The sequence below is a fragment of the Vicugna pacos genome, chromosome 3 (assembly GCF_048564905.1).
Source record: "Vicugna pacos chromosome 3, VicPac4, whole genome shotgun sequence".
Lineage (NCBI taxonomy): Eukaryota > Metazoa > Chordata > Mammalia > Artiodactyla > Camelidae > Vicugna > Vicugna pacos.
In genome coordinates, this window is record NC_132989.1 from 46,069,065 (window position 1) to 46,095,382 (window position 26,318).

Sequence of the window (26,318 nt, forward strand, 5' to 3'; positions counted from 1 at the left end):
CAAGTATAATTGAAAAACTGTGCTCTGCACTGGAATTTGACACAACATTGTAAAATGATTATAAATCAATAAAAATTGTTTAAAAAAAAGGTGCTCAACATCACTAGTCATTAGGGAAATGCAAATCACAACTACAATGAGACACTGTGTCATATCTGTTAGAATGACCATCATCAAAAAGATAAAAAAAGTAACAAATGCTGGCAAGGATGGGGAGAAAAGGAACCTCTATGCACTGTGAGTGGGAATGTAAACTGGTACAGTCACTATGGAAAACACCACAGAGGATCCTAAAAAAATTAGAAACAGAACTACCTTATGATCCAGCAATTCCCCTTCTGGGGATATACCCAAAGGAAACAAGAGCACTAACTTGAAAAGATATCTGCATCTCCATGTTTATAGCAGCATTACTTACAATAGCCAAGATATGGAAACAACATAAGTGTCCATCGATGGATGAATGAATAAAGTTGTGTGTGTGTGTGTGTGTACACATGCACAATGGAGTATTATTCAGCCATTTAAAAACAAGGAAATCCCACCATTTGTGGCAATATGGATGGACCTTGAAAGCAAGACAAATACTGTATGTTCTCACTTACATGTGGAATCTTAAAAAAACAAACAGAGAAGTCATGGGGAAAAAATCAGATTTAAGGCTACCAGAGGCCAGGGATACAGGGAAAGAGAATTTGAAGAAGGTGGTCAAAAGATACAAACTTCAAGTTTCAAGATTAGGGATGTAATGTACAACATGATGACTGTAGCTAACACAGCTGAGTGATATAAGGGAAAGTTTTTAAGAGAGTTTATCCTGAGAGTTGTCATCAAAAGGAAAAACCTTTTCCTTCTTTTCTTTTTATTACATGTATATGAGAGGATAGATGTTCGCTAAACCTATTATGGGAATCATTTCACAGCATACATAAATCAAACCATCATGTCGTAGGCCTTAAACTTATACAGTGATACATGCCAATTATTTCTTAGTAAAAAAGCAGGGCAGGGGCAGCAAGATTACGCCAAGAGAAATGAGAGATGATGAGTGATGAGAGACACAATGAATGATTCAGGAGGGGAGCATATAGAGGAGACACAGGAAGCATTAGAAAACTAACCACATATGCAGAATTTTGATGTTTAAACACTGATTTTCATTAAAATAGCAATACCTGTTTCAGATAAAAATTAAATTTGGCATACGGTGTATCATCTATATAGAATACTAAGAGCAAGATGTCAATTCTCTGATTTTGTCTCTGTTTATAGTTTGAGAATCATCAGGTGCTTTTTAAATGAAGTTCGGTCTTATTAGTGAATACTAAGGACAGTAAATTAAGATTTACTCATGTTTCACATCACTTAATCTGTAACATACTGTATCTGAAAAATGGTTTGTCAATGAATCCAATTTATACTCAACAAAAGACCACACAAACCCCATGGGTTAATTTATGATCAGCCACTGTAAAACTTATACAAGTACATTCTTGGAATTATTCAATAGTTTAAACTTACCCTGGCCTATGGATTATACAAAACAACTTAAATGTCCAATCTACAATGAAAATTTTAGCTGTCTTAAAAATGACACAATACAGGTCAAATATTTAATTCATTGCATTTAACATCTTTTATTTCCTTAACAACTTAGACATTATTCAAATAGAAAAACCCATAAGCTGATCTTTATGAAATGGATAACACACACACCTCAACATTGTCTTGGAAATACAAGAATGTTTTGAAAGACTCTTGACATCAACATCATCTTTCCTTTTGGTAAAAACCTTGCTATTTTCTCTGGAATACTGCCAGCACCTACCTTAACTTGGACTCAAAAACTACTCTTCATAGCTTAATCATTTTCCACCTCAAGTACTACAGTTAAATTCTTCATAAATCTATCTTTAGTACACTCAGGTGGTGAAGACTGTTCAAATTATTTTATCATCTAATCTTGTCTTACATGCTCTAAGTTTTCTATACAACCAGCACATTACAGACATTGTTATTACACTCATTCTTGTCCACCTCTGACAGGTTTTGAGCTCTCCAATGATTATACGACCTCCAAACCACCGACTTACTATCCACTAGTCTTCTAATCTTGACTTGTCTGTCTCTCGGTATGAATTTCTGAGTCTGTGAACTGTGATTTTGCCTGGACTACATTTCAAATGCTTTCCTATTACAAATAAGTATGTTTCATAGTTTATCTCAGAATCGTGTTTCCTTCTTTATTTATGGCTGACTTTAGATAAAATGTTTGTTCTATTGAAAGATGCTATCTGAAATTTTGTGTTTTTGTATTTTCCTGAAATCTAAAGGTTTTATATTTTAAAAATCAAGAAAAAAGAATTTACCAATGTGTATATTAATAGCACTCTTTTCTATTAAATTAAAATTTAATTGTTTGGTATTGCTCTAGTAGAAAGAGAAAGAAATGAATGCCTTGGATTAATTTTTAATTAGTTAACTAACATTTTGACTAAACAACCAACAAATGACAGATGTTAAATATAGAAGGGGTTTCTTTCTTGATAGTTAGTAGCCAAGATAGCAAATATAGAAAATCAACCACTTTGCTGGTAGCAAATGTCATCTTAGAAGATAAATTAATTTGGAAGTCTTATCAAAGATCTTGAAAATACTCTCAGTATGAACCCACAAACAAACATGTAAAACAATAACAGATAAGAGAAGGAAAATACAAAATAAAACAATGTCTTAGAAAACAGAAAATATTTAATCTATGTATCTCTTAAAATAAAAAATTATTAAAGATGCTATAGAGAGTCACTTTTGAAATCTTTCCCAGCTTGCTATATACAGACTTTCATTTTGAATGCAGGTATTGTCAACTGTGATACTGTTTTCTCAAGTTTGACACAGAAGAATTTAGGCAAATTTGTTCTTTCTAGCAAAGGTTACATTTTCTAGGTGTATTTATTAAGCTCTCAATCTAAGGCACAGCTGTGTCAGGTACCAAATCATATTCTTCCTGGAATTGAAATTCATGCTCATAAATAGGTGCCAATGACAATCTACTTCAGTCTCACACAGAAGGACAAATGAAGGCAAATCAAGAGCAGAAAGTTCCATATACACAAAACCTTATTATAATGACAGTTTCTAATATTATTTTCACATTTTCAATGACATGAGGCCATGCAGCACTTAATATAAGTACGATCCCTCAAGATGAATTTGTGAAAATGTTTTGTTATATAGCACCTGAAAGCCTGGAAACGGAAAAAAAAGAGCATCTAAATGAGAAGAGAGAGATTAAATATGACCAGAAAACCAGTGGAGAAATGAGAAAAGGGAAAAAAAAATGCATAATGGATTTTCAGCAGTAATTAATTTGGCTGGTCATAAAAATGAGCATTTAGTAAGTAGAAGAATGATTTCATCCATAAAAGTTTATTCAGATTTAGGAAGAAAAAGGGGAAAAAGGCAAAAACAGACATTCTCATCTACTGGAGACAACATAACACAGACTTGTAGGCCTTGAGGGCCTAGAAGATATTCAGTATTTCCCAAGAAATTTGTCATGAAGATGAAGCTCTCTCTATATTATTTACCTTGAAAGCTGACAAGGTCAGTAAGAATATAGGCACGTTCAGTTTAGGGTAATCACCGCAGGATGACTCCTTAAAATGAAGTAAGTCACTGCTATGAGCTACAAGGCTTTGCGTGGTCTGAACCCTACTCCCTCTCTAACCTCATCTCCTATTACTCTCTCCTACCGTGACTTCAGCCACATTGCTCTTTCTCCGACTCCGTGAAGCCTGGAGTGCCCATCCTCCAGATGCCTACACGCCTGTTTGCTCCCTCTCCTTCCTCATTTCACCCACACGTTCCACACTTACCGAGGCCTTTCCTGGTCAGTCTCTCTAAGACTTCAACCTCTGCCCATCCACATAGTTGCTATCCTCTTCCCTCTACGCTTTATTTTTTTCAACTGTTTAATATACTGATTTTGTTTAGCTTATCTATCATATTTCTTCCCTAACTAGAACAAAGGCTTCATGAGAGCAGGAAGTTTTGCTTTTTGTGGGGTCTCTTGATCCATTTTCTTCATTGTTGAATCACCAGTATGTGGCATGCACGGTAGGCGTTCAGGAACCGTTTGTTGAGCAAATGAATAAATAACCCAGTAGAATATCTAGCCTTAAGTAGTTTTTAAGTAAAATTCTATTCAAAGAATATTGGTATATATGAGAAGAGTGAGATGCCTTTTCAAGTATTAATGGATAAGGTTTTCATTTCTTCCATCAATTTAAGAAGTTTCACAATACACATGGTAACTTACAACTAGAAAGGAATATAAATAACTTACAACTAGAAAGGGATAAAATTTATAAACGAAAGAACAGAGCATTGCAAGATCTTCAGCTAATGCTGACAAGAGGCATTTGTTTGATTTCTACATAAAACAGTCTAAATATATATGGTACTGTAATGCAAGTAGGAAAAAAACCAACATCTGCACTTTTCAACTTTCAACATAAACAACACAGTAAGTATTTTTTAAGAACTCTGATTCGACTGATTTTCAGTTGTCTCTTTATCTTTGAAATATTTTGTATTTTCATCGTTTGAATAAGAATTTTCCTTACAATTCTAATAATACAAAAATCTCATACTAATAAGTACTGTCAGACTCATATACATCGGATAGATAGATTATAGGGGAAAATCTATTTGTTCAAAGAATAAAAGATTGTATATGTAAAAATTTTTTATTTCAGTTGAATTCACCACAGTTTTACTTGTTCATACTTCTAACATTTACATCAAATATAAGTAGGCTTTCAACAATAAAGTAAATTTTCTTATCATTCAAAATATTAAACTTTCTCTGAATTTTAAGACTTTCCCATGTATAGGAACAAAAACTAAAAAAATGGTAACAAAACAATAGTAAAGCTAATCAGTATTTTTCCCATGTAGAAAGATATGTATGTGTTCATAACTCTTCTACTTTCCTTTAAATCGTTAAGGACTTCAATTACCATAAAGATATAAAACAGGATCTAAGAGAATATGGTTCAGAACATGCTTTGTCCTGCTCACCACACAATCTGTTTCCTTGCAGGAGGTATTTACAGGTACAAGTGCCTTCAGGTGCCCAGAACATAAAAAACATGAGTAATATTACTCAGATATACACAATGTATCTACAGCTCAAATGTTCCATGAAAACATAGTCTCTGTTATAATATACAAACCTTTGCTCATTGATAGAAAAGAAAGTCCCTAAGCATTTCTTTACAACCACTCAAGTCAAAGAGGTAATAACAGTAACAGTTGTTATATTTTAGATTTCATTTCTTACAGCTTTGAGTTAATGTTTTTAGTGTTTAGTTAAACCTCTGGGAAAGAATATGCACTGCTAGAAGGGTGTGGTTTACCCTCCAAAATTAGAAAAATGCCAATACCACATGCGTGGAATACCACCAGCTTATCAATTTACGTCACGCATAAATTAAATAAAGCAACTAATTTCAAGAGATATTAGTGCCTTTAGCGCCTGGAAAAATGGCCAGTTTAAGCTATTCCATCTGCATTTGCTTTGGGATATTAGGCAGCAAATGAAACATTAGGACAACCCACTATCATTTGGCTGAGAAAGAAATACCAATTTAAAGATGCTGTCTTTTTAAAATGTTGTTTTGGAAGTAATTTACATTATACCAAAAGTATTATCTGTGATATAAAATGGCAACCAAGCCAATTTATTTTACTTTTCATTAATGTAATATGCTTGAATTATAAAACAAAGACCAATATCTAAGTTTAGATGTTATAATATCAGTTAACACAGGAAAGTTACCCATTCTCCCAAATTGAAATTTACAGTGTACGAATTTGTAATTACTCATTTAGACTCCCACCAAATTTATATTTAAAGAGAATTCTATCAACATCTCTAAACAACAAAGTAAGAAGCTCCACAAAATTAGGTTCTTTAGTAATTTACAAACAACATAAAAAATTAAGCCGCTGAGTCAACGTATCTTATAATTTGAGGCAGAAAATATTAATTTGAGAATTACTATGTTGTCCTTTTCCTTAAACTAAAAATTTACTGTTGTGAAGTGCTACTGTTATAAACTCGTGATGAACTGTATGATGGGTGATGGGTTAAATCTGTGTGAGGTAAGGTGCTAGTTCAGATTTTGAGAGCTCTTTTAGTGAGTGCCAGGAGCCACGTTCCTTAACCTTTGGTTGGTACAATTTACCCTTTCTACATTTATGACTGAAAGAAACAAATGTTAGTTAAGTATCCAGAGCCAAAACATTGGGACTTTGTTATCAAAGAAACAGAAGCTGTTACTTACAAGGACTCTATAATAACCTTAGATAACTGTGATATCACATAACAGAAATCGACTCTGAGAATCATGTAAAAATGTAAAATTTCACTATGAACTGGAAGGGTAAAATATTTATTTTTTAAAAGTATTTAACCTTCTGGCTAAAATTCTCCTACACTGCTGGTGGGAATGCAGTTTGGTGCAGCCACTATGGAAAACAGTGTGGAGATTCCTCAAAAGACTAGGAATAGACTTACCATATGACCCAGGAATCCCACTCCTGGGCTTGTACCCAGAAGGAAATCTACTTCAGGATGACACCTGCACCCCAATGTTCATAGCAGCACTATTTACAATAGCCAAAACATGGAAACAACCTAAATGTCCATCAACAGGTGACTGGATAAAGAAGGCGTGGTATATTTATACAATGGAATACTACTCAGCCATAAAAACCGACAACATAATGCCATTTGCAGCAACATGGATGATCCTAAAGAATGTCATTCTAAGTGAAGTAAGCCAGAAAGAGAAAGAAAAATACCATATGAGATCGCTCATATGTGGAATCTAAAAAACAATAACAAACAAAAACAAAGCATAAATACAGGACAGAAATAGACTCATGGACAGAGAATACAGACATGTGGTTACCGGGGCGGGGGGTAGAGGGTGGGAAGGGATAGACTGGGATTTCAAAATTGTAGAATAGATAAACAAGATTACACTGTATAGCACAGGGAAATATACACATAATGTTATGATAAATCACAGAGGAAAAAATGTGACAATGAGTGTGTATATGTCCATGAATGACTGAAAAATTGTGCTGAACACTGGAATTTGACACAACACTGTAAAATGATTATGAATCAATAAAAAATGTAAAAAAAAAACTTTAAAACAAAAAAGATTATATACTGCTAAAGATGATTTTGAAAACACATCTAATAAATGCTGATGCTCAGGTAAAATAAAATACTGAATGGTAAAGCAGCAAAAATAAAATAAAATAAAATAAAATAAAATTAGTGAACTTATCCTAGAAATTACAAATGAAAATGAATACTTAAAATGAAAAATTAAAATTCTGACAATGGTAAGATTTCTACTCAAAGTTCAAAGACATTTACAAGAACAATATAGATAATCATGTCCAAATTTCTAAGCTAAAATCTCTATAGACAATACAAATTGCATGAGCTAAATTTTTTTTCAAACTTGTTACAAAGGTGAGATATATTTTGATGATGTGTAAAACTTGGTAAAAATTTTTCAATAATTCTAAGAATTCCAAAACCGTAAGTCATTTTAAAATTAAGGTAAGTTTGAGGATTGCCAAAGATCATGCATGCGTCTGAGCTGAGGAATGTACCAAATAATGTAACATTCAATTAGTTTCAGTAAGTTCTGAACTCAGAGAATATCCAGGTTCAAAAGAGAAAGGAAGTTACACATTTCTGGTAAAAGAGTGAAGACTAATGTTTTAAGGCTTGCTAAAAATATTTCCTCTATCCAGGATCTGCACTTAACATTGTATGCATGGAGGTTAAGGTGCTTGGTTTCCTATTCATCAGACTATCTTATCGCAGCCCTAATTTAACCACATATATGAAAACAAATGACAGCTGCCCGCACCACTAATATTCCTTTAAGGAATAGCCTGTCACTTAAAGAAAATCCTCTCAATATTTCCTTTATTTAAATTTCTAATTAATAAACCACTTGTTTGCAAAATAAAATGGGGTCATCTTTTAGCATATTAGAGTTTGTTTTTGTTTTCAGTATTTCCTAGCACCATTTAGAATTGCCTGTTGTTTGGTTTCACTTATCCAGCAACCCACAAGCAAGTAAATAAAATATTTGTAATTCAAGAGATGATGCAAATGAAGACAGGATCATCTTGGAGTATTCACTCTAAACTTGAATTCTCAAATGCTTATAATCTCCTCAAACATTACTCTAGTTAAAATATATTTCAGGTTTATGATTCCAAAGGGCTCAGTTATCTGACGGAACAAGAGCATATTAAATCTCTGCACAATACATTTTAGAAATGGCTTGCATATAAGACACTAAGCAGCTATTAAATCTCGCTTTTAACCTACCAGTTTTCTAAATCTCCCCTCCACAGCTTGATTCCCAGTAGAGAAAACAGTAACTCAAACAAAAACCTTCCTGTTGACTGTAATAAGCTATTTACTTATCTGTGCACAAGGTTGAGAAATTACAGAACAGGGATTCATTTGTTTGCCTAGAGGGTATCTTGCATAGACATCTGGCTCGAATTTTCATTTATATTTTCAATTCATAAAAAGATTATATATTTTGACCCACTTATAAATTGAATGACATAACAGAAAATAGAAAGAGCACTATCTTCCCAGTTGCTATTTAACTGACGTTGACAAGTCACTCTAAGCTCTCTGAACCTCATTTAGCTTATTTGTAAATAGAGATAACAATACCGCCTGGTAGAATAAATGACACAATGTTAATTAAAGTGTTTTGACAACCATAAAATATTATGTAAATGTAAAATATTGTACATTATTATGCTACTTTCATAAAAATTAAAACTAGCTGGTTATTTCCCCATCATGTCTTTTGCAAAAGGAGGAAAGGACAGCAAGGTACTGTTCTGAAGTAGTCTGAGTGCTTTTATGAGAGGTTTCAAATTTAAGACAGATCTTCTTAACTAAATAATTACAGGTTAGAACTAAAATTTAGTAGTCATTTAATCCAGCCACTTTAGTTTTACGTATTAAGGAAAGAAAGAACCATGAAGGCTAAATACTAAAACATACAAACAAAACAGTCACAAATGGTGGAAAGGGAAGAATCCAAACAAATTTTATGCTCCCTAGTTTGTTGTCAGGTCACCCTTGCTTACAGAAATCTAGGGGTAGGATTGGAATCAGCGGCAGGGGCAAATTCAGAGGCTGGGTTAAAGTTCTGGCTGGACTGTAGCAGTCATTCTAACTTGTCACTTTCTTCTCTTGGCCAATTATAAAATAACAATAAAAATTATGACATAATAAGAACACATAGAGGGGTTATTATGGTTAAACACTTTAAGATGTACATATATATAAAATGTGTGTATGCGTGTTTGGCACACACACACAATCACTGTATACTAGCTCTTGTAACCACCCAATTATTCTTATTAGTGAGGAAACTGAAGCACAGAAGCATTAAGCAGACTGAGCAACGTATAAGCTTCTGGCCAAAAATGCCTGGCTCTTGGGCCTTTTATTTTTTTAAGAGCTGTACTGAAGTTCAGTTTATATACATAAAATTTACCTATCTTAATGTACAGTTCAATGAGTTTTGACAAATTTACAGAGGTATGTAACTGTTACTATGATCCAGTTTAGAACACTTTCATTACTCCCAAAAGATTCCTGATGCCTGTGTATAGTCAATCCCCATCTAAACACCCAGTGCCCAAGTCCCAGAAACCCATTGATCTTCTTTATCTATAGATATCTTTTCTGGGCATTTCATAGAAATGGAATCATACAGTATGTAGTCTTTTGCACTGGACTTGTTTCAATTACCACAAAGTTTTTAAGGTTCATCTATTCTCTGTCATGTTTTATTAGCTCATCACTCTTCATTACTTAATAGTAATATTACTATTGTACAGATATTCTATATTGTTTATTCATTCATCAGTTGATGGATATTTGGGTTCTTTCTACTTTCTGGCTATTATAAATAATGATTCTATGAATATGTGCATAGTTTTTAGGTGGACATATGTTTCAATTCTCTTGGGTAGATAACCTAGGATCAAAACCGTTAGTTTATGCAGAAACTTTATGTGTTAACTTTTTGAGCAATTGTGAAACTCTTTTGCAAAGTGGCTGCATCATTTTACATTCTACTAGCAATCTGAGAGGGTTCCAGTTTTTCCACATCTTCACCAACACTTACTAGAGCTCAAGATCTCGACCACTAACCTCTACAGGCTTTCAGTGACTATGCACATATGTCACTGAATGTTGGAATGGGAGGGAAGGAGGAGCTAAGTGAATGGAGGAGGGAGACAGATCTTAAAACTGACTCGAAGATAACGAAGTCTCTATCTAATTTTTTTTAAAATATTAAGATTTTTTATGAATGTATGTATCTATATGCATGACTGGGACATTGTGCTGTACACCAGAAATGGACACATTGTAACTGACTGTACTTCAATTAAAAAAAAAAAGTAGAATAGTTCTGTTAGAATATAATACCAAAAGCAAAACAAAGCAACTTTTTGAGAGTAGTTTCTGATTCAAAGGAAAACTGAGAGGAAGGTACAGAGATTTCCCTTATAATCCCTGCCCCTCACAGCACAGCCCTACCCCAATATCAAATCCCTTACCAGAATTTGTTATATTTGTTACAACTGATGGACCTATATTGACACATCATTATCACTCAAAGTCCGAAGTTTTCATCAGAGTTCACTCTTGGTGTTGTACATTCTATGTGTTGGGCAAATGTGAAATGACAGGTATCTACTATTATGTCACACATGGTAGTTTAACTATCCTATACAAATCCTCTGCGCTCTTTCTATTCATCTCTCCCTCCTCCATAATCCTTGGCAACTAATGAACTTTCCCTTATTTAACTGACTCCACAGCTTTCCCTTTTTCAGAATGCCATATTTGTGGGAGCATACAGTTTGCAGCCTTTTCAAATTGGCTTCTTTCACTTAGTAATATACATTTAAGCTCCCTCCATGACTTTTCATAGCTTGACAGCTTACTTCTTTTGAGTGCTGAAACCACTGTTTGGAAACAGCGGAGTTTCTTTATCCACTCACCTAGGGCAGAGGATCTTGGTTGTTCCCACCTTTTGGCATTCTAAATTAAGCTACTATAAATATCCTTGTGCAGGTTTTTGTGTGGATTTAAGGTTTGAACTACTTTGGGTAAATACTAGACTGTGATTGATGGATTGCATGGTAAAAGTCCATTTAGTTTTGTAAAAAGCTGCCAAACTGTGTTCGCAAAAACTTTTATTTCTTCCATTCCAATCAGTTTAACTTTTGTTTTCTTTTCTTGTCTTCTTGCATTAGCTAGGACTTTCAGTAAGATATTAAAAAGGAATGGTGAGAGAGGTATCTTTGCCGTGGCTCCTAATCCTAGTAGGAAACTTTAAGCCTTTCATCATTAAGTATGATTTTAGCTGTAGAATTTTATAGATTTTTAAAAAATCAAATTGAGAAGCTTCCCCCTATTCCTAGTTTACTTAATTTTTTTTTTATCATGAGTGAATATTGTATTTGGTCAAATGCTTTCTATGTATGTGTTGATATGATGTGATTTTTCTTTTAGCCTGTTGATGTGATGAATTACATTAATAGATTTTCAAATATTGAAGCAGACTTGTATACTTGGGATAAATCCCACCTATGCTTTTCATGACCATATACTCATTGGATCTTCATTGTACAGTGGAAATATTTTTATAAGGAACTTTATGGTATTTGGCTGACTTATCTTTATATTCTTATATGTACATGTGTTTACTAAAGAGAAAGGAAAAGCTGCATAAAAGTTAAACAGCATATTGAGAGGAAGTAGTAGAAAACAAGAAAAGTTTGTTACCAAGGCTTAACTTGAAAATGTCAAAATTACAAGCTCACTGTTTTTGAACAGGCAACTTTGGCCCAATCATGACATTAGACTATTAGACATAACTGGTTTAGTAAGAGATTTCAAAGCTGTGTATGAAAATTCACTGAAGGCAATTTGTTATCGTAAGTTACTTTAAAAATATTTAAAACAAAAAAGCAGACAGTTATTTTTAAGTGTTGTAGTAGTTTTACCAGACTGCTATAATGTCTCATATTAGTACAATAGCTATTATTTTAATTTCAAACACTGGCAAAGAAGTATTGTGGCAAAGATAAAAAATACCTTAAATATGTTAAGAGATGCTTTTTCATTTATTTTTCCTTTTTTTCTTTTTTTTTTGCTATATTGTTCTAGAAGCTAGAACATTCAGTACAATGTTAAAATAGTAAATGCAGGCATATTTGTCTTATTTCTGATATAAATGTGGAAAGCATTCAGTCATTTCCCATTAAATATGATGTTATCTGTGGGTCTTTCTTAGAAGACACTTATAATGAGGAACTTTTCTTCTATTCCTCATTTTCACAGAATTCTTATCAGGAATGGATGTCGGATTTTGCCAAAGGATTTTCCTGCATCCATTGAGATGATTACATAGTTTTAAATTGTATGAATATGAGTTAAATTGACATTTGAAGGTTAAATCAGCTTGTAATCCTAGGATAAATCCCACTTGATCATGATGTATTTTTATATACTGCTGTATTTGCTTCATTAAAAGTGTGCCCAGAATGAATATATATATATATAGACTATACAATTATATATAGTCTCTAGTTATCCTGTAATGTTTTGTTTAGTTTTAGACTCAGGTAATGATGGTCTCAATGAGTTGAGAAGTAGTCTCTCCTTCTCCATTTTCTGAAAATTTGTGTAGAATTGTGTTTTCTTCTTAAAAGTTTGGTATAATTCACTAGGGAAGTCATCTGAGCCTGGAGTTTTCTTTGAAGGATGGTTGACCAATTCTATAAAAGATATGAGACTATGAAGGTTGAATCAGCTTTGATAGTTTGTGTCTTTCAGGAAATTTGTCCGTTTCATCTAAGTTGTTGAATTTATTTACATAAAGCTATTCATAATATCTCCTTAATATCTTTTTATTATCTGTAGACTCCATAATGTCATCACCTCTCTCATTCTTGATATTGGTAATTTATGTCTTCTTTTTTCTGAAAAGCCTATGGAGAGGTTTATCAGTTTTATTAATCTCAAGGGACTAGCTTTTAGTTTCATTGATTTTGTTCTTTCCATTCTACTGATTTCTTCTATCTATATTTTTTCCTTCCCTCTACATATTTTGGGTTATATTGCATTTCTGTTTAAGGTAGAAATAGAGGTCATTATTTTGAGTCCTTTCTTCTTTTCTAATACAGGCATTTAGTGCTATAATTATTTCCCTAAGTACTGCTTTAAAGGCATTGCACAAATACTAAGATTTTCTTTTCCATTTAGTTCAAAAGATTTTCTAATTTCCTCTCTGACCCATTGGTTATTCAGATATGCATTTTTCAGTTTCCAAATATTTAGAAAATTTTCAGAGATCATTCTATTCTTGAATTCTACTTTGTTTGCATTGTGTTCATGAAACTTAAATTCTTTTTTTATATATAATTTTTTAAATTTATTTTTTGGAGGAGGAGGTAATTAGGTTTATTCATTTATTTATTTTTAATGGGGGTACTGGGGATTGAACCTAGGACCTCGTGCATGCCAAGCACACAATCTACCACTGAGCTATACCCTCCCCACCCCAGAACTTAAAATTCTTATAAATGTATTGAGACTTTTTTTATGGCACATAATATGGTCTATCTCAGTAAATATTCTCTGTGTATCTGAGAAGAATGTACATTCTGGTGATACTGTATAACATGTCTTGTAAATGCCAATAGGTCAAGGTGACTAACAGTGTTCTTCATATCTTCTATAACTTCCACGGTGGATATACTTTTTAAAAGTTACTTACAAAAGCATCATAAAAAATCAAATACTCAGAGGTAAGTTTAACAAAAGATATAAAGTCCTGTACACTAAACTCTACAGAACCTTGCTGAGAGAAATTAAAGACCTATCTTACTCAGAAGATATACCATGTTGATGGGCAGGAAGACTCAATATTGTTAAGAAGTCTATTCATCCTAAACTGATCTACAGATTCAGTGTAATCCCAATCTAAATTCCTGCAAGCCTTTCTATAGAAACTGAAAAACTAATAATAAAATTGACGTGGAAGTTCAAAGGACTTCTAACAACCAAAACAATTTTAAAAAGAAAGTTACAGGACTAACATTACCTGATACAAGACTTATTATAAAGCTACAGTGGTGAAGATAATATAGTATTTAGGCATTAAGACAAACAAAAAGATCCACAGAGTGAAGTAAGCCAAAAAGAAAAAGAAAAATACCATATGAGATCACTCATACGTGGAATCTGAAAAAAAAAAAAAGAACATAAATACCAAACAGAAATAGACTCACAGACGTAGAATATAAACTTGTGGTTGCCAAGGGGGCAGGGGGTGGGAAGGGACAGACTGGGATTTCAAAATTTGTAGATACTGACAGGCATATGCAGAATAGATAAACAAGATTATACTGTATAGCACAGGGAAATATATATAAGATCTTGTGGTAGCTCACAGTGAAAAACAAAATGTGACAATGAATATATGTATAGTTCATGTATAACTGAAAAATTGAGCTCTGCATTGGAATCTGACACAACATTGTAGAATGACTATAACTCAATTTAAAAAATGTAAAAAAAGATAAATAAAATAAAAATTTTAAAAAAGATCCACAGAAAATAAAGAAATAGAACTATACATAAATATATAAAAAATGAAGGTAAAGTCAGGAGAGAAAGGATGCTGGAATAACTGGATATTCATATGCCAAAAATAAGAACTTCAAACCATTACTCTCCTTTAAAAATTAACTTGAAATGTCATAGACTCAACTATAAATTCTAAAACTATAAATATTATAGAAGTAAACATAGAAAATCTTTGTGATCTTGGATTTGAACTATAAAAGAATAATTTAAACTTCAAAGTTAAAAACTTCTGCTCTTCAAAAGATACTGTTAAGAAAATGAAAAGGTAAGTCAGACTGAGAGAAAATATTTGAAAATTATATGTCTGATAAAGGACTTGTATCCAGAATATATAAAGAACCAAGACTCACAAGAAAACAACCCAATTTTTAAAATGGGCAGGTGAATTTATGAATGGCAAATTAGCACATGACATCATTCGTCAGTTGGGAAATGCAAATTAAAACCACAGTGAAACACTTTCTACACTTTGCAGTAGCCCCAAACAGGAAACAATCCGAAAGTCTTTTCAGGGCTGATAACAAGTGTGATATATTCATATGATATAATTCTACTCAGCAATAAAAAACAATAAACTACTGATAAACATTACAACATGGATGAATCTCAAAATTACACTGAATCAAACAAACTAGACCAAAAAAAAAGAGGGGGGTAATACAGACTGTATGACTCCATTTATGTAAACTTCTAAGAAATGTAAACTAATGTACAGTGACAGAAAGCAGATAAGGGGTTGACTGGAACAAGGGGGAGAGAAGGGTGGGAGGGAGGGACTAAAAAGAGGCATAAGGAAAATTGGGGGATGATAGATGTGTTCATTACTTTGACTGTGGTGGTTTCACAAGTGTTTACATATGTCAGTACAATAAAGTATATATATACAAAGTATACATCAATTATACATCAGTTTTCAAAAAGATGGACAAATTATGGTTATTAAAAATTAGTTATTTGACAGACATTCTATCAAAATTGAGTGAAGTAAGCCTGGCACTTGAAGGAAAAAACAGTTTTTGTTGCCAGTGACAAAATCCAAGCTTTCAAATAAAAGTTACAACTTTGGAAAACACATACTGGCCACCATCACCACTTTTAACTACTTTTCCAGGGACATCAGCAGTGACATTAATGAACACGAACTTTTGATACTGTATAATGAATTATGTCACTATTTAGAAGATAGTGATAGGATATAACCTGGTCACTAGACATTTTCCAAATAAGAAATGACAAAGCATGATGCTACAAATCATGGATTCATCATACAAGTTCAACCAATGGAATTAACGTAACAGTATGAAAAGTCAGTGTGGTTTCAGAGTCCACACTGCAACTAACCTTCAAGAAAAGTTAGCAAAGTCTACTGTGGTAGGCAGAATTTGAAGACAGCCTCTCCAAAATGTCCACCCTGACCCCTGGAACATGTGAACATGATGAGATATCAGTTCCGTAATTATGTCTGTCACATGGCACAGCTGCCCTAGAGAACGGGTGATTATCCAGGTGAGCCTGATTCAATTATGAGCCCTTTCAAAAAAGCATAGAGTACTCTCCCAGCTTTTTTGAGAAACAAAACAGAACAACAATAACAAAAGAAGTAGAGAAATTCAAGGAATTTGAATGATGTGACACCCTGGGTCTGAAGATGAAAGAATATAGGAAACCTTAAGGAGCTGGGAGATGCCCCTGGCTTATAGCAAGAAAGGAAACCTTATTCTATTTCAGCTGCAAGAAATGAGACTCTGCCACCAACATGAAGGAACTTCGTAGTGGATGCTTCCCCAGTACCTCCAGATAAGAACTCAGTTTGATATCCTGATTGTTGGCTTTGTGAGTCCCTGAGCTGAGAACCCAGTTAATCCTGCCTGGACTTCTAACCTACACAACAATGAGGTAATAAATGGATGTTGTTTAAAGCTGCTAAGTTGTGATCATTTGTTGTGCAGCAATATATTAACCATAAATCAAAATGCACATAAACTCAGCTCCAACCATCCCATTGCTTAAAATTTACCCAATACATATACTTCAAAACGATACTTACGATATAAATTCACAGACATTAACTGAGCACAATTTAAAATAGAAAAAGCCCCCAAAATAAAAATGGAAACAACCAAAGTACCCATAAATAGATTAATTAAATTATATAAAACCATATAATGGAATATTCTGTAGCCATTATAAAGAAAACATAGAACTATATGGATGAATATGAAACAATGAAACCATGTTACACTAATAAGAGAAAAAAGATCAGAAATAGTATTATGATTTTAATAATTAAAAGATTTGCATAAAATCAAGGTATCTATATTAAATATTTTCCTGGGGAAAAAAAAACACAAAAAGCTAAACAGCAATTAGCTTTGGTATAGGATTAGATTGTTGAGTGGGAGATATTCATTTTTTATTTTCTCCTTTCATTACAGTTTGAACTTTCTAATGAAGTTCATTATTCTTAATTATCTAAAAAAAAAAAAGATCAATAAAGGTTACCAGTTTACTGTCCAGATAAACACCTCCCTGGCTTGCTTGCAGATTTATCTTTTGTTTTATTCAACTTGGAACTGCCATCAGGAATTTGTTATCCATGTTCCTTTAATCATTCATAGTAACAACAAAATCACGTTTCCTCAGCAAGCCTACTCTATCCCTCAAATCTAAGTTTCTCAGTGACATCCGTATTAACTGGGGGCTTCATTTGCACTTATGTGAACATTTATATATATTTATAATACTTAAACATTCTATTCTACTTAAAACTCTGGGCTATTCAATTGTTTTTAAAATTTCAGACTGTAGGCTATTTTTTCCATAACTTTACTAAAACCTACTTTAAGATATAAATCATAAATAGTGTAAATCATGCAATATACATTGCCATCTTGAGGATGAAAATGACCATGCTCTAGGAATCCTACACTTACATCGTAATAAAGAAATATTCTAAGAGCAATCAAACCAGCAGGACAAAATGAGACCAATTATCCTTAAGTCATAAAGGAATTATGTGAACAGTTTTTAAGAGGCAATCTACAATATCAGGTTTATTTGCTATATATTAAAGTTAAGAAGTATTTTTCATATTAAGTTTCTTTTTTAAAAATGAATAAATAGGTATTAAGGTAACAAAGTGAATCCTTCTCAGTTATTAAGTATTATTGTTTTTGTAAATCTTTTCAAGATAAAATTTTTACCTTTGATTGTATTTTCTACAACAGAAAGAAATACAATAGAAGTAACTTAAAAATATACAGTATCAGTTTGATGCTATTCTTGTTTGTTGTCAAAAGTGGCTAACCAAAATACCTGGAGATGTTGAAAGTCACCAGAAAGAAATATAAGGACAAATTCCTAGAGATTACATTTTTTTTTGTACACATATGAAAGAAGTTCATAGATTGTGACCCAAAGCATTATGGTATTATTTTGCACAACCAAACAAGAGGATGTGTGGTAATGTACTTGGAAAATGATATACAGTGAACTAAATATACGATAGTACTATCATTATTATAAAGTCAAACTAAGTAGACTATTCTTCTAAATAGCCTTTCTCACAGAAACATTACATATAACTAAACTCCATGTGTAACCACACTGTAGTAATATATCTTCTCTTAAAAAGGTTGGCTGACATTTTCTAGAAAATAGCATAGTATTATGGACTATAAAAATATCGAGTACGTGTACAAGCTTTTTGTCATCAGGAAAATGTTAAACAAAATTCTCAAACTTTACAAGGGGAAATCAAAGAGACTGAACATATAAAAGCAGTAAAACATGACATTAAAATGTCATCGAGGAAATCTCTGAAATCGTATTACCTGGAACCAGTTCCATAATGATGTAGATAGGCTGTCTTTGTGTGCATACTCCTATAAGTTTGACAATATTGGGATGATCATATTGCTTGAGAATTCTGAATGAGAGAAGTATAAGAATAGTTACCATTTAAATAATAAGCATTAATTTATGAACATGAGTAATGTGCACAAGTAGAACACACAATTTTTAAAACTTTAGGATGAACCCAAATTACGATAAATAGGATGTATAAATTTTTGATAAATATTGTCAAAATAAAGGTACAAATGAGTCAATTCTTAATCCAATTACATATTCATTTAAGAATTATTAGCCACTCTGAATAACAACCATGCTAAATAGCAATAACTTACTCAGTTCAAAGTATATAGAATTCCCTTTATAATATCTGATTTTAACCACTCTCACAAAAGCATAGCTGAAAAGTATTAGTGGACTAAAAACCATACACTGTCAGGGCAGCACTGTACACACTTCATTTAAAATAAATAAAAGAACAATTTATACTGGTAAATGCTATAGGGTAATCACTTCATATTGAGATTTTAAACTCCATACTTTCTTGATGATCATGATCACTTTTAAAATAGTAAAAAGTCAAAAGTTTTGAGAAAGCTGGCAGAAGGTTAAAACAATGAGTAATGTAAGACTTAGGCTGAGGCAGAGAAGACCTAGTTTGGATAAAGGCATAATTTCAGAGGGCTATAAACGTAGCTTAGACTCATCCATAGGGCTCCAAGTATGAGTTAAAAATAGATTAGACTCCCTCAGAGGCCTGTCTACTCTGATGATTTCTGTTACCAAATGTTATTCCATATTATCCTGTTGATACAGTTATAAATGCACTTTCTTTCCTAAGATAATGAAAAAATAACTTCATTTGAAGAAAGATAAGAGTTCATATATATTTTGTACATGCACAACTAAAGCAGAGACAGCTCTAAAAAATGTTATCAATTGAAAAATATATAATGATTTATAAATGAAAAGATAGACTGGGAGGAATTCTAGAGATGAGGAAAATAGTCTGTCAATAACTAAGCTTGCAGTTTCTATGAGAAACTAGAAAGGAAGTTTTAGAATATTTGACTTTAATCCAAAATGTCATTTCTTACGTTGAAAAGTGCTTAATAAACAAGTTCCACAAACAGCCAAGATGAATCCAAATAATATTAAACATCTAAATATACAGCTCTATCATCTATTAAAGGATATTTGGGAGTTTGCATGAATATAATTTTCATTTTTAACATAAAATTTCATGGTCTCACTTTACAAGAAGAAAGTAAACTTTTTATTTTGCAATAAAATAAAAAATTAGAGAGCTAGAAGATTAAATATTTTTAAAGAATTTTAGATATAACCTGTATCTTAAAATACCTATGAATAACAAAAATAATGAGCATATGAACTTCAATTGTGATAGCATACCTTTAAATTACTCATAGAATACTTTTTCTGAATTGCTAATATACATAAAAAAATTATAATTTTATTCTATAGATAATATTTAATAAATGCACCCGACTAGTTTAATCCATTGCTATAAATATTCATTTTTAGATAATGGAGAAATGACATCAAGGTGCTCTCTGCCATGGAACTTTGTTCTTTCATTGCTATGCCCTCTGTTCTCCAATAGTACTTTACAAAAAACTTCAGTTTTATATACAACACCAACATGGAGACAAAACACACACACACACCCCCACACCTTTCTCTCCTCCCCTTTATACCACCAATCTGTGGATCTACATATTCTCCTTCTCCTTCTCTCCCTTCCATCCAACCATCTCATTCATACGTCCATTTCCACTCTGTCCAAAGCACCTTTCCATTTGTTTTGTGTTTTGATGTATATACCAGATTTTACCACTAATGTGATAGTTTTAAATATCTGCAACACAGGGCTGGCAAGTTGGAACATTAAATTTTAGCTAAAATAGAAGAAAGAGAAGACTATCATCCTAGAATATCAGATAGAAAAGAAACAATATGCAAAATTTGGAACAAATGCCAGAACTGAGTTAAAAAAGAAATCTGAGGTTCTCAGGAAAAAAAAAAAAAAAAGCTAACAGCTGGAAATAAAGACTTAAGCAGTATCTAAAGGGTAGGATAGATATAATTATATACCTATATATATGAAAATTATGTCTTTTATATATAGAATACAGTAATATTTTTATTATAAAGATAATCACAGCATTGCATATATACATATGTGTATATGTATGTGTGATTAAAAAATTGCAATATTTTTTGCTTTTAAGACTCGAAGAATACTCAGTATTTTTTAGAATCTGGTTCTTTTGATTGTGATGGCCTAACTAACCTATAATCTAACTCAAAAACAAAAAAACTTTTGTTTCCACATTGTATGATAAGTGCTTACTTTTGAGGGCTCTGAAAGTGCTTATTTCTACTTCACCTAATCATAATTTAAGATATCTTCAAACTTACACTTTAATGGGTCACTTCTGTTATAAACACATATTTACATTACTTTAGAGAACTTACTTGGCTTCTTGTAAAAATTTTATTTTCAGTTCCTGAGGAAGATCTTCTTTACATGTTTTAACAGCAACAGCAGTTTTATCCTTTAATGTGCCCTTAAATACTTCACCAAAATTTCCCTGAAAATACAAATACATTTATTGTTTGGGGTGTAAGACATCCACGTAAATCTTTGCAAAATACAAGGAAAGTATATAATGATGAGTTTTGAGTTAATCAAAGTACTCTGTCAGCTCAGTGTTTTAAGTGGAAATGAAGATTGGGAATACTGTTCCTACCAATCTTCCACCTTTAAACATAACCCCCAACACACCAGCCATTTGGGGTATCTGATGTTCGAGGAGAATTGAAAAGGAAAATGGGGGAAAAAAATGAAAGAAAATAAAAGGAGAAACTAACACTGTCAGAAGCACTTAAATTTCATTCCACCTAGTTCCCTTTACTCCCTAAGATCTAAATTTTATTAGATTAAAAATATATATCCATTAATGTTTAAAGATAAAACAAAGATTCTGTGAGGTGACTGGTGGTATTGATCCACACAGCCGGAGGTCAGCTGGAGAAGACTAGGGGAGAGGCAACAGATGATGGACAGTCAACAGCCACTGCTGCAGGCTGTCAATCTCTGAAAGGTACCAAGAAGAGGAAGTGCTTGCCCATATGCCAGTGCCACCCATGAACTCATTTCTATCAAACGTCTAAAATTCTAAGCTTATCCTCTGGCTAGAACATATTTCAATTTAAAATGCCTTATTTCCAGTTTGAAGTCACTTTTATTATAATTGTGAAATAAATAATACAGAGAAGATCTATAAGTTCAATACAAAAGCTATTTGAGTATTCCCTTCAAGTTCTTCTATGTATACATACATTTTTTTTACATAGCTATAAGCATAATATGAAAGCACTATATTATAAAAAGCTTCAATGCTATCTTTGTTGAGTAAGAAGTAACTAAAATAGGAGTCTGATAATTAGTGAGTTCGAGTTCTAAGCTCAATGTAACTTAACCAATAGTTCAAGATGTATAAATTTTGTTACTAATAATTTAAAATTACTAAAATCCTTATTTTAATAAATGTATTAAATTACTTCATTAAATAGTTACTATTTTGCTTAATTTAACATTTAATTTATTTAATATTTTAAGTATATTTGAATATTTCAGTGAAGAATAGTATTATTCTTAAATCTAATATTCAACTCTTCTTTTTATTGAAGTATAGTCAGTTACAATGGGTCAGATATAATATGCCATTTCTGGTGTACAGCATAGTGTTTTAGTCATACATATACATAAATTTGTTTTCATATTCTTTAATATTCAACTCTTAACTATTTATTAGAAACAATGATTAGTCACTTTTACATGAAAAGTAAACATAAATTCAACACAGTACACATTCATCACAAACTAGAAAGAAAAATTTTCAGCTTTACATCCTTCCCTGTCATTCTAGGATTTTTTCCCTCCCACAATTATCACATCATTTATTACAACACTGATAGTGTTTAGAGAAGATATTAGTACACATGACTACTGCTGGGCCTCCATCTGAATGATTCTGAAGTACTTCCAATTCATCTTGTCTAAAACTTAACATTTTATTCATTAGAGGAAATTTCTTGACTAAATTACCTTTTTCATTTACGAGGACCATTACTCTCTCTACAAGCATTCAGATCCTTCTTCCAGAATATTTTTGTCTCCTTCCTAGCACCTCAGACACACTAACCTGATTCAAGATCTCATTTTTCTCACCTAAGCTAATCTCATCGTCAGCCCCTCATCTCTCCAATCCATCCACCACAACACTACCAGATTCATCTTCCCAAGAGACACTGTGATTATACTACTGCCTTATTTAGTATCTATCCTTCCATTACATCACTTTTTCAGCCTTTGTCTAACGCCACATCACAGCCTCTGACTAATAACATGTGCCATAATTTCAAATACTTACTGATCCCAAAATGTACGTCATGCCTTCTCTACAGCTCCCCTCATCTTCAGAGAACATGCCAACTAAACTTGAAGTCCATTTCTTATGCCCCTCCTTCATGAAGATTTTCTTGATCTTCTCAAAATTACATATCTCATTCTTGAACACTTACCATCCCATTGCCCCCTTGTACCCTTCTAATGATTTCTGCCCTATATAACCGGTCTTGGTACATACTAGGCATTTGAAAATTCTGAACTCTCATTTAACAATCATTACTCAGAAGACTTCAACTTCATCAAGGATGGTCAAGGGAGGAATCCCCAAACACTGAGAAAAAGACTATCACAGACCACTGCTTCTCCATCCAAAGAGATCAGGAAAAAGCCTAGGACACCCATCACTCCCTACCATTTAGTGGGAACAGCTTCATCACCACTACCAGTCTTAAGTTCATGTGGCTAAACTTCATTGTGTGTCTTGTCCATGTTTATGTCAGTCCTCCTAAGGAGATCCTGGTCTTAGGTCCTTACCTCCCCCTCTCTAATTCTCATTAGGTTCTGCAGACTTCCATTCCACCCATTATCTCCAACTATTTCCCTTCTATCCCCAACTTCCACTGTACCTTCTGGAATTCATGGTCCATCAAAATCTTATCTTTAACCTATTCATTGGTCATTCTCATCCCCTTCTTGTTGTAACAGAAACCTAGCTCTTAGTTGAGAACACTTAAATAGTAGGTAAGCTTCATTTCCTAAAATTAAAGAGATGACCCTCCCCCCCATCCCCACCCCCCATCACACACACCATCATTCTCCCACTACCCTGCAGATGGAACAAAGGATTCTATCAGCTCCTTATCACTGCTTTCAAGACATTTTCCATCCTGCATTCCTAGGAAACCCTAGCTTTCAACCTTAATCATTTGATTATGTACTTACTACCCCTTACGGTGGCTAGCAGCTACTGAATTTCAAAATATTTCCCCTCATTTATTGACAACTTGTACTCCTGGATCACTGTATCCAGTGTTACTCCATCTTAGTACTTTGCAATTTCAATAGACACTTAAAGATCCTCCAAACACTCCAAAAATCTCAATTTCATAACCATGTCTCTTCCAGTGATCTTGTATCTTCTATGATTATAACTTTGCCCTCACCAATAACACAACTCCTCTGCAGTATCTATTTAATTCACCCCATCTTCTTCTGGCTGGCATCTATTTTTCTGGCTTACTTCCTCTAATATCCAGTCTTAAAATCATTTGACCTTATAGGAACTTCCAAATTTTTAGATCCTATTACTTTTTATTGTCCACCACACCCTTAATATACTCTCTTGCTTCCTTATTTAGGTTAAATTCCATGGCCAATAATTGTAACAACTGCTTACCATACACCCTCAACTTCTTTGTTCCTCTTAATTTGTGGAACTCCTTCATCAAACCCACAACATGGATTAAATGCAATACAGCCCACTCTGTACCTATGCAGCTAAATGTGGCTGGAGAAAAATTCACAACCATGTTGACTAGCTTCATTTTAAATTTATCAACTCAAACCTCTAGGAGGTCCTTAATGCTGCTCAATAGTCATATTACAATTCTCCAGATCATTCACACTCTCATTCTTCTAATTAACTACTTCCCCCTTATACCACGTTCTCAAAATCACTTTACCTCCCCATACCCTCATTCTTAGCTAATAATTTTGTTTCCTAATTTACTAAGAAAACTGAAGCATCGAAGGAGAACTTCCAGACACTCAGCCCCACATTTATCTTCTCACCAATCTTCCTTGCTATTATAAAAATGAACTACTGTGTTTCCATTAAAGTCAATCCTTCACTGTAAACCAAATTCCATCCCCTCTTACCCACTCAATGATATTACTCTGGCAATTCTCATCTCCTTCCAAAATCATTAATTTTTCATTTCATCATTCCTAACTGCAAACTAGCATGCTACTTCTCTAGATTAAACAACACACAAACCAATTCTGTTGAAACTAACAACACATGTCTCTGCTTCCTTTCACAACAAAACTTCGAAGAGTTACATGCTTGCTATCTCTAATCCCTCTGCTCCCATCCTCTCTTAAAAATACTCCAACTTGGCTTTCACGTAAAGCATTCCAAAGAAAGTACTCAATCAAGTCACCAGTGATCTCTTCAGTGTTAAGTTCAATGGTTCTCCGTCATCATCTCATTTGACCTCTTTCTCAGCAGCATTTGGCACCATTGATCACTGTCTCCTCTTTGACAGACTTTCTTCTCTTGGCTTCCAAGGCATCACATCTCCTGGTTTACTGCCTTCTAGGAGATTTCTCTTTCTCACCATCAATTATCTTGCTTCTCTTCTTTCTAGCCTCTTAATTTTTAAGTGACCATGGCTCAATTTCTGTCTCCTTTTCTCTATCTAGACTCATTCCACTGTTGAACTCATCTAGTCTAATGGCTTTAAATACCATACAAATAAATTACCAAATTTGTAAATGACAACTACTAAATTTGTACTTTTGATCCAGACGTCTTTTCTAAACTCCAGACTTAACATCCAGTTGTCTTCCTGACAGTTCCACTAGGAAGTCTAACAGCTCAATATGTGCATCCAAACTCCTAACCTTGTCCCCTCAAACCTCCTGCACCTATGCCCACTGTCCTCTTTGTTTCTTGCCTCACAGAGAATCAGGAAATTCAGTTGGTTCAACTTGAAAAACAAATCCAGAACTCACCACTTCTCACCACCTCTACCGCCACCACTCTGATCCAGCAACCATTACGCTAAGTTAGACAAGTACAGTAGTTCCCTAACCTTCCAGCTCAGCCTATTCTCAATACAACAGCCAGAGTGGACTCTGGAATATAAGATCATGCAGCTCCTCTACTCAGAATTGTCCACCAGCTTACCTTTTCACACATACTTAGAGCCAAAGTAATTATAGTGACCTACAAGGCTCTGCATGATCCATACCCTCACCTCCTCACTGACTTCCTGTTCTATCAGTCTTCCTTGTTTACTCAGTTACAGGCAAACTATCTCACTTGCTCCTCTAATGTAATTTGCAGTGGTTCTGCCCAGAACCCTCTTCCTCATATGTCAGAATAGCTAGATCCCTCCTCTCCAAGTAACAATTTTAATAAGGCACACCCAAATGTCCCTGCTACAAATTAGAACTCCAACGCAGTAACACTAACAGATTATACACGCCTATGCT

The 26,318-nt window shown here is 33.3% G+C and overlaps 1 protein-coding gene across 10 annotated transcripts in view; it reads right to left on the bottom strand.

The window, feature by feature from the left end:
- The window catches only part of FER (FER tyrosine kinase), a 399,630-nt gene that overhangs the window by 106,324 nt on the left and 266,988 nt on the right, over nucleotides 1-26,318 (bottom strand). For all 10 annotated transcript variants that reach the window (XM_072958302.1, XM_072958299.1, XM_072958307.1 and 7 more), the window contains 2 exons: nucleotides 21,161-21,276; nucleotides 18,643-18,737 (listed from right to left, as the gene is read on the bottom strand). In XM_072958302.1, coding sequence (XP_072814403.1) covers nucleotides 18,643-18,737; nucleotides 21,161-21,276 — 211 coding nt within the window. The remainder of the gene's footprint in view (nucleotides 1-18,642; nucleotides 18,738-21,160; nucleotides 21,277-26,318) is intronic.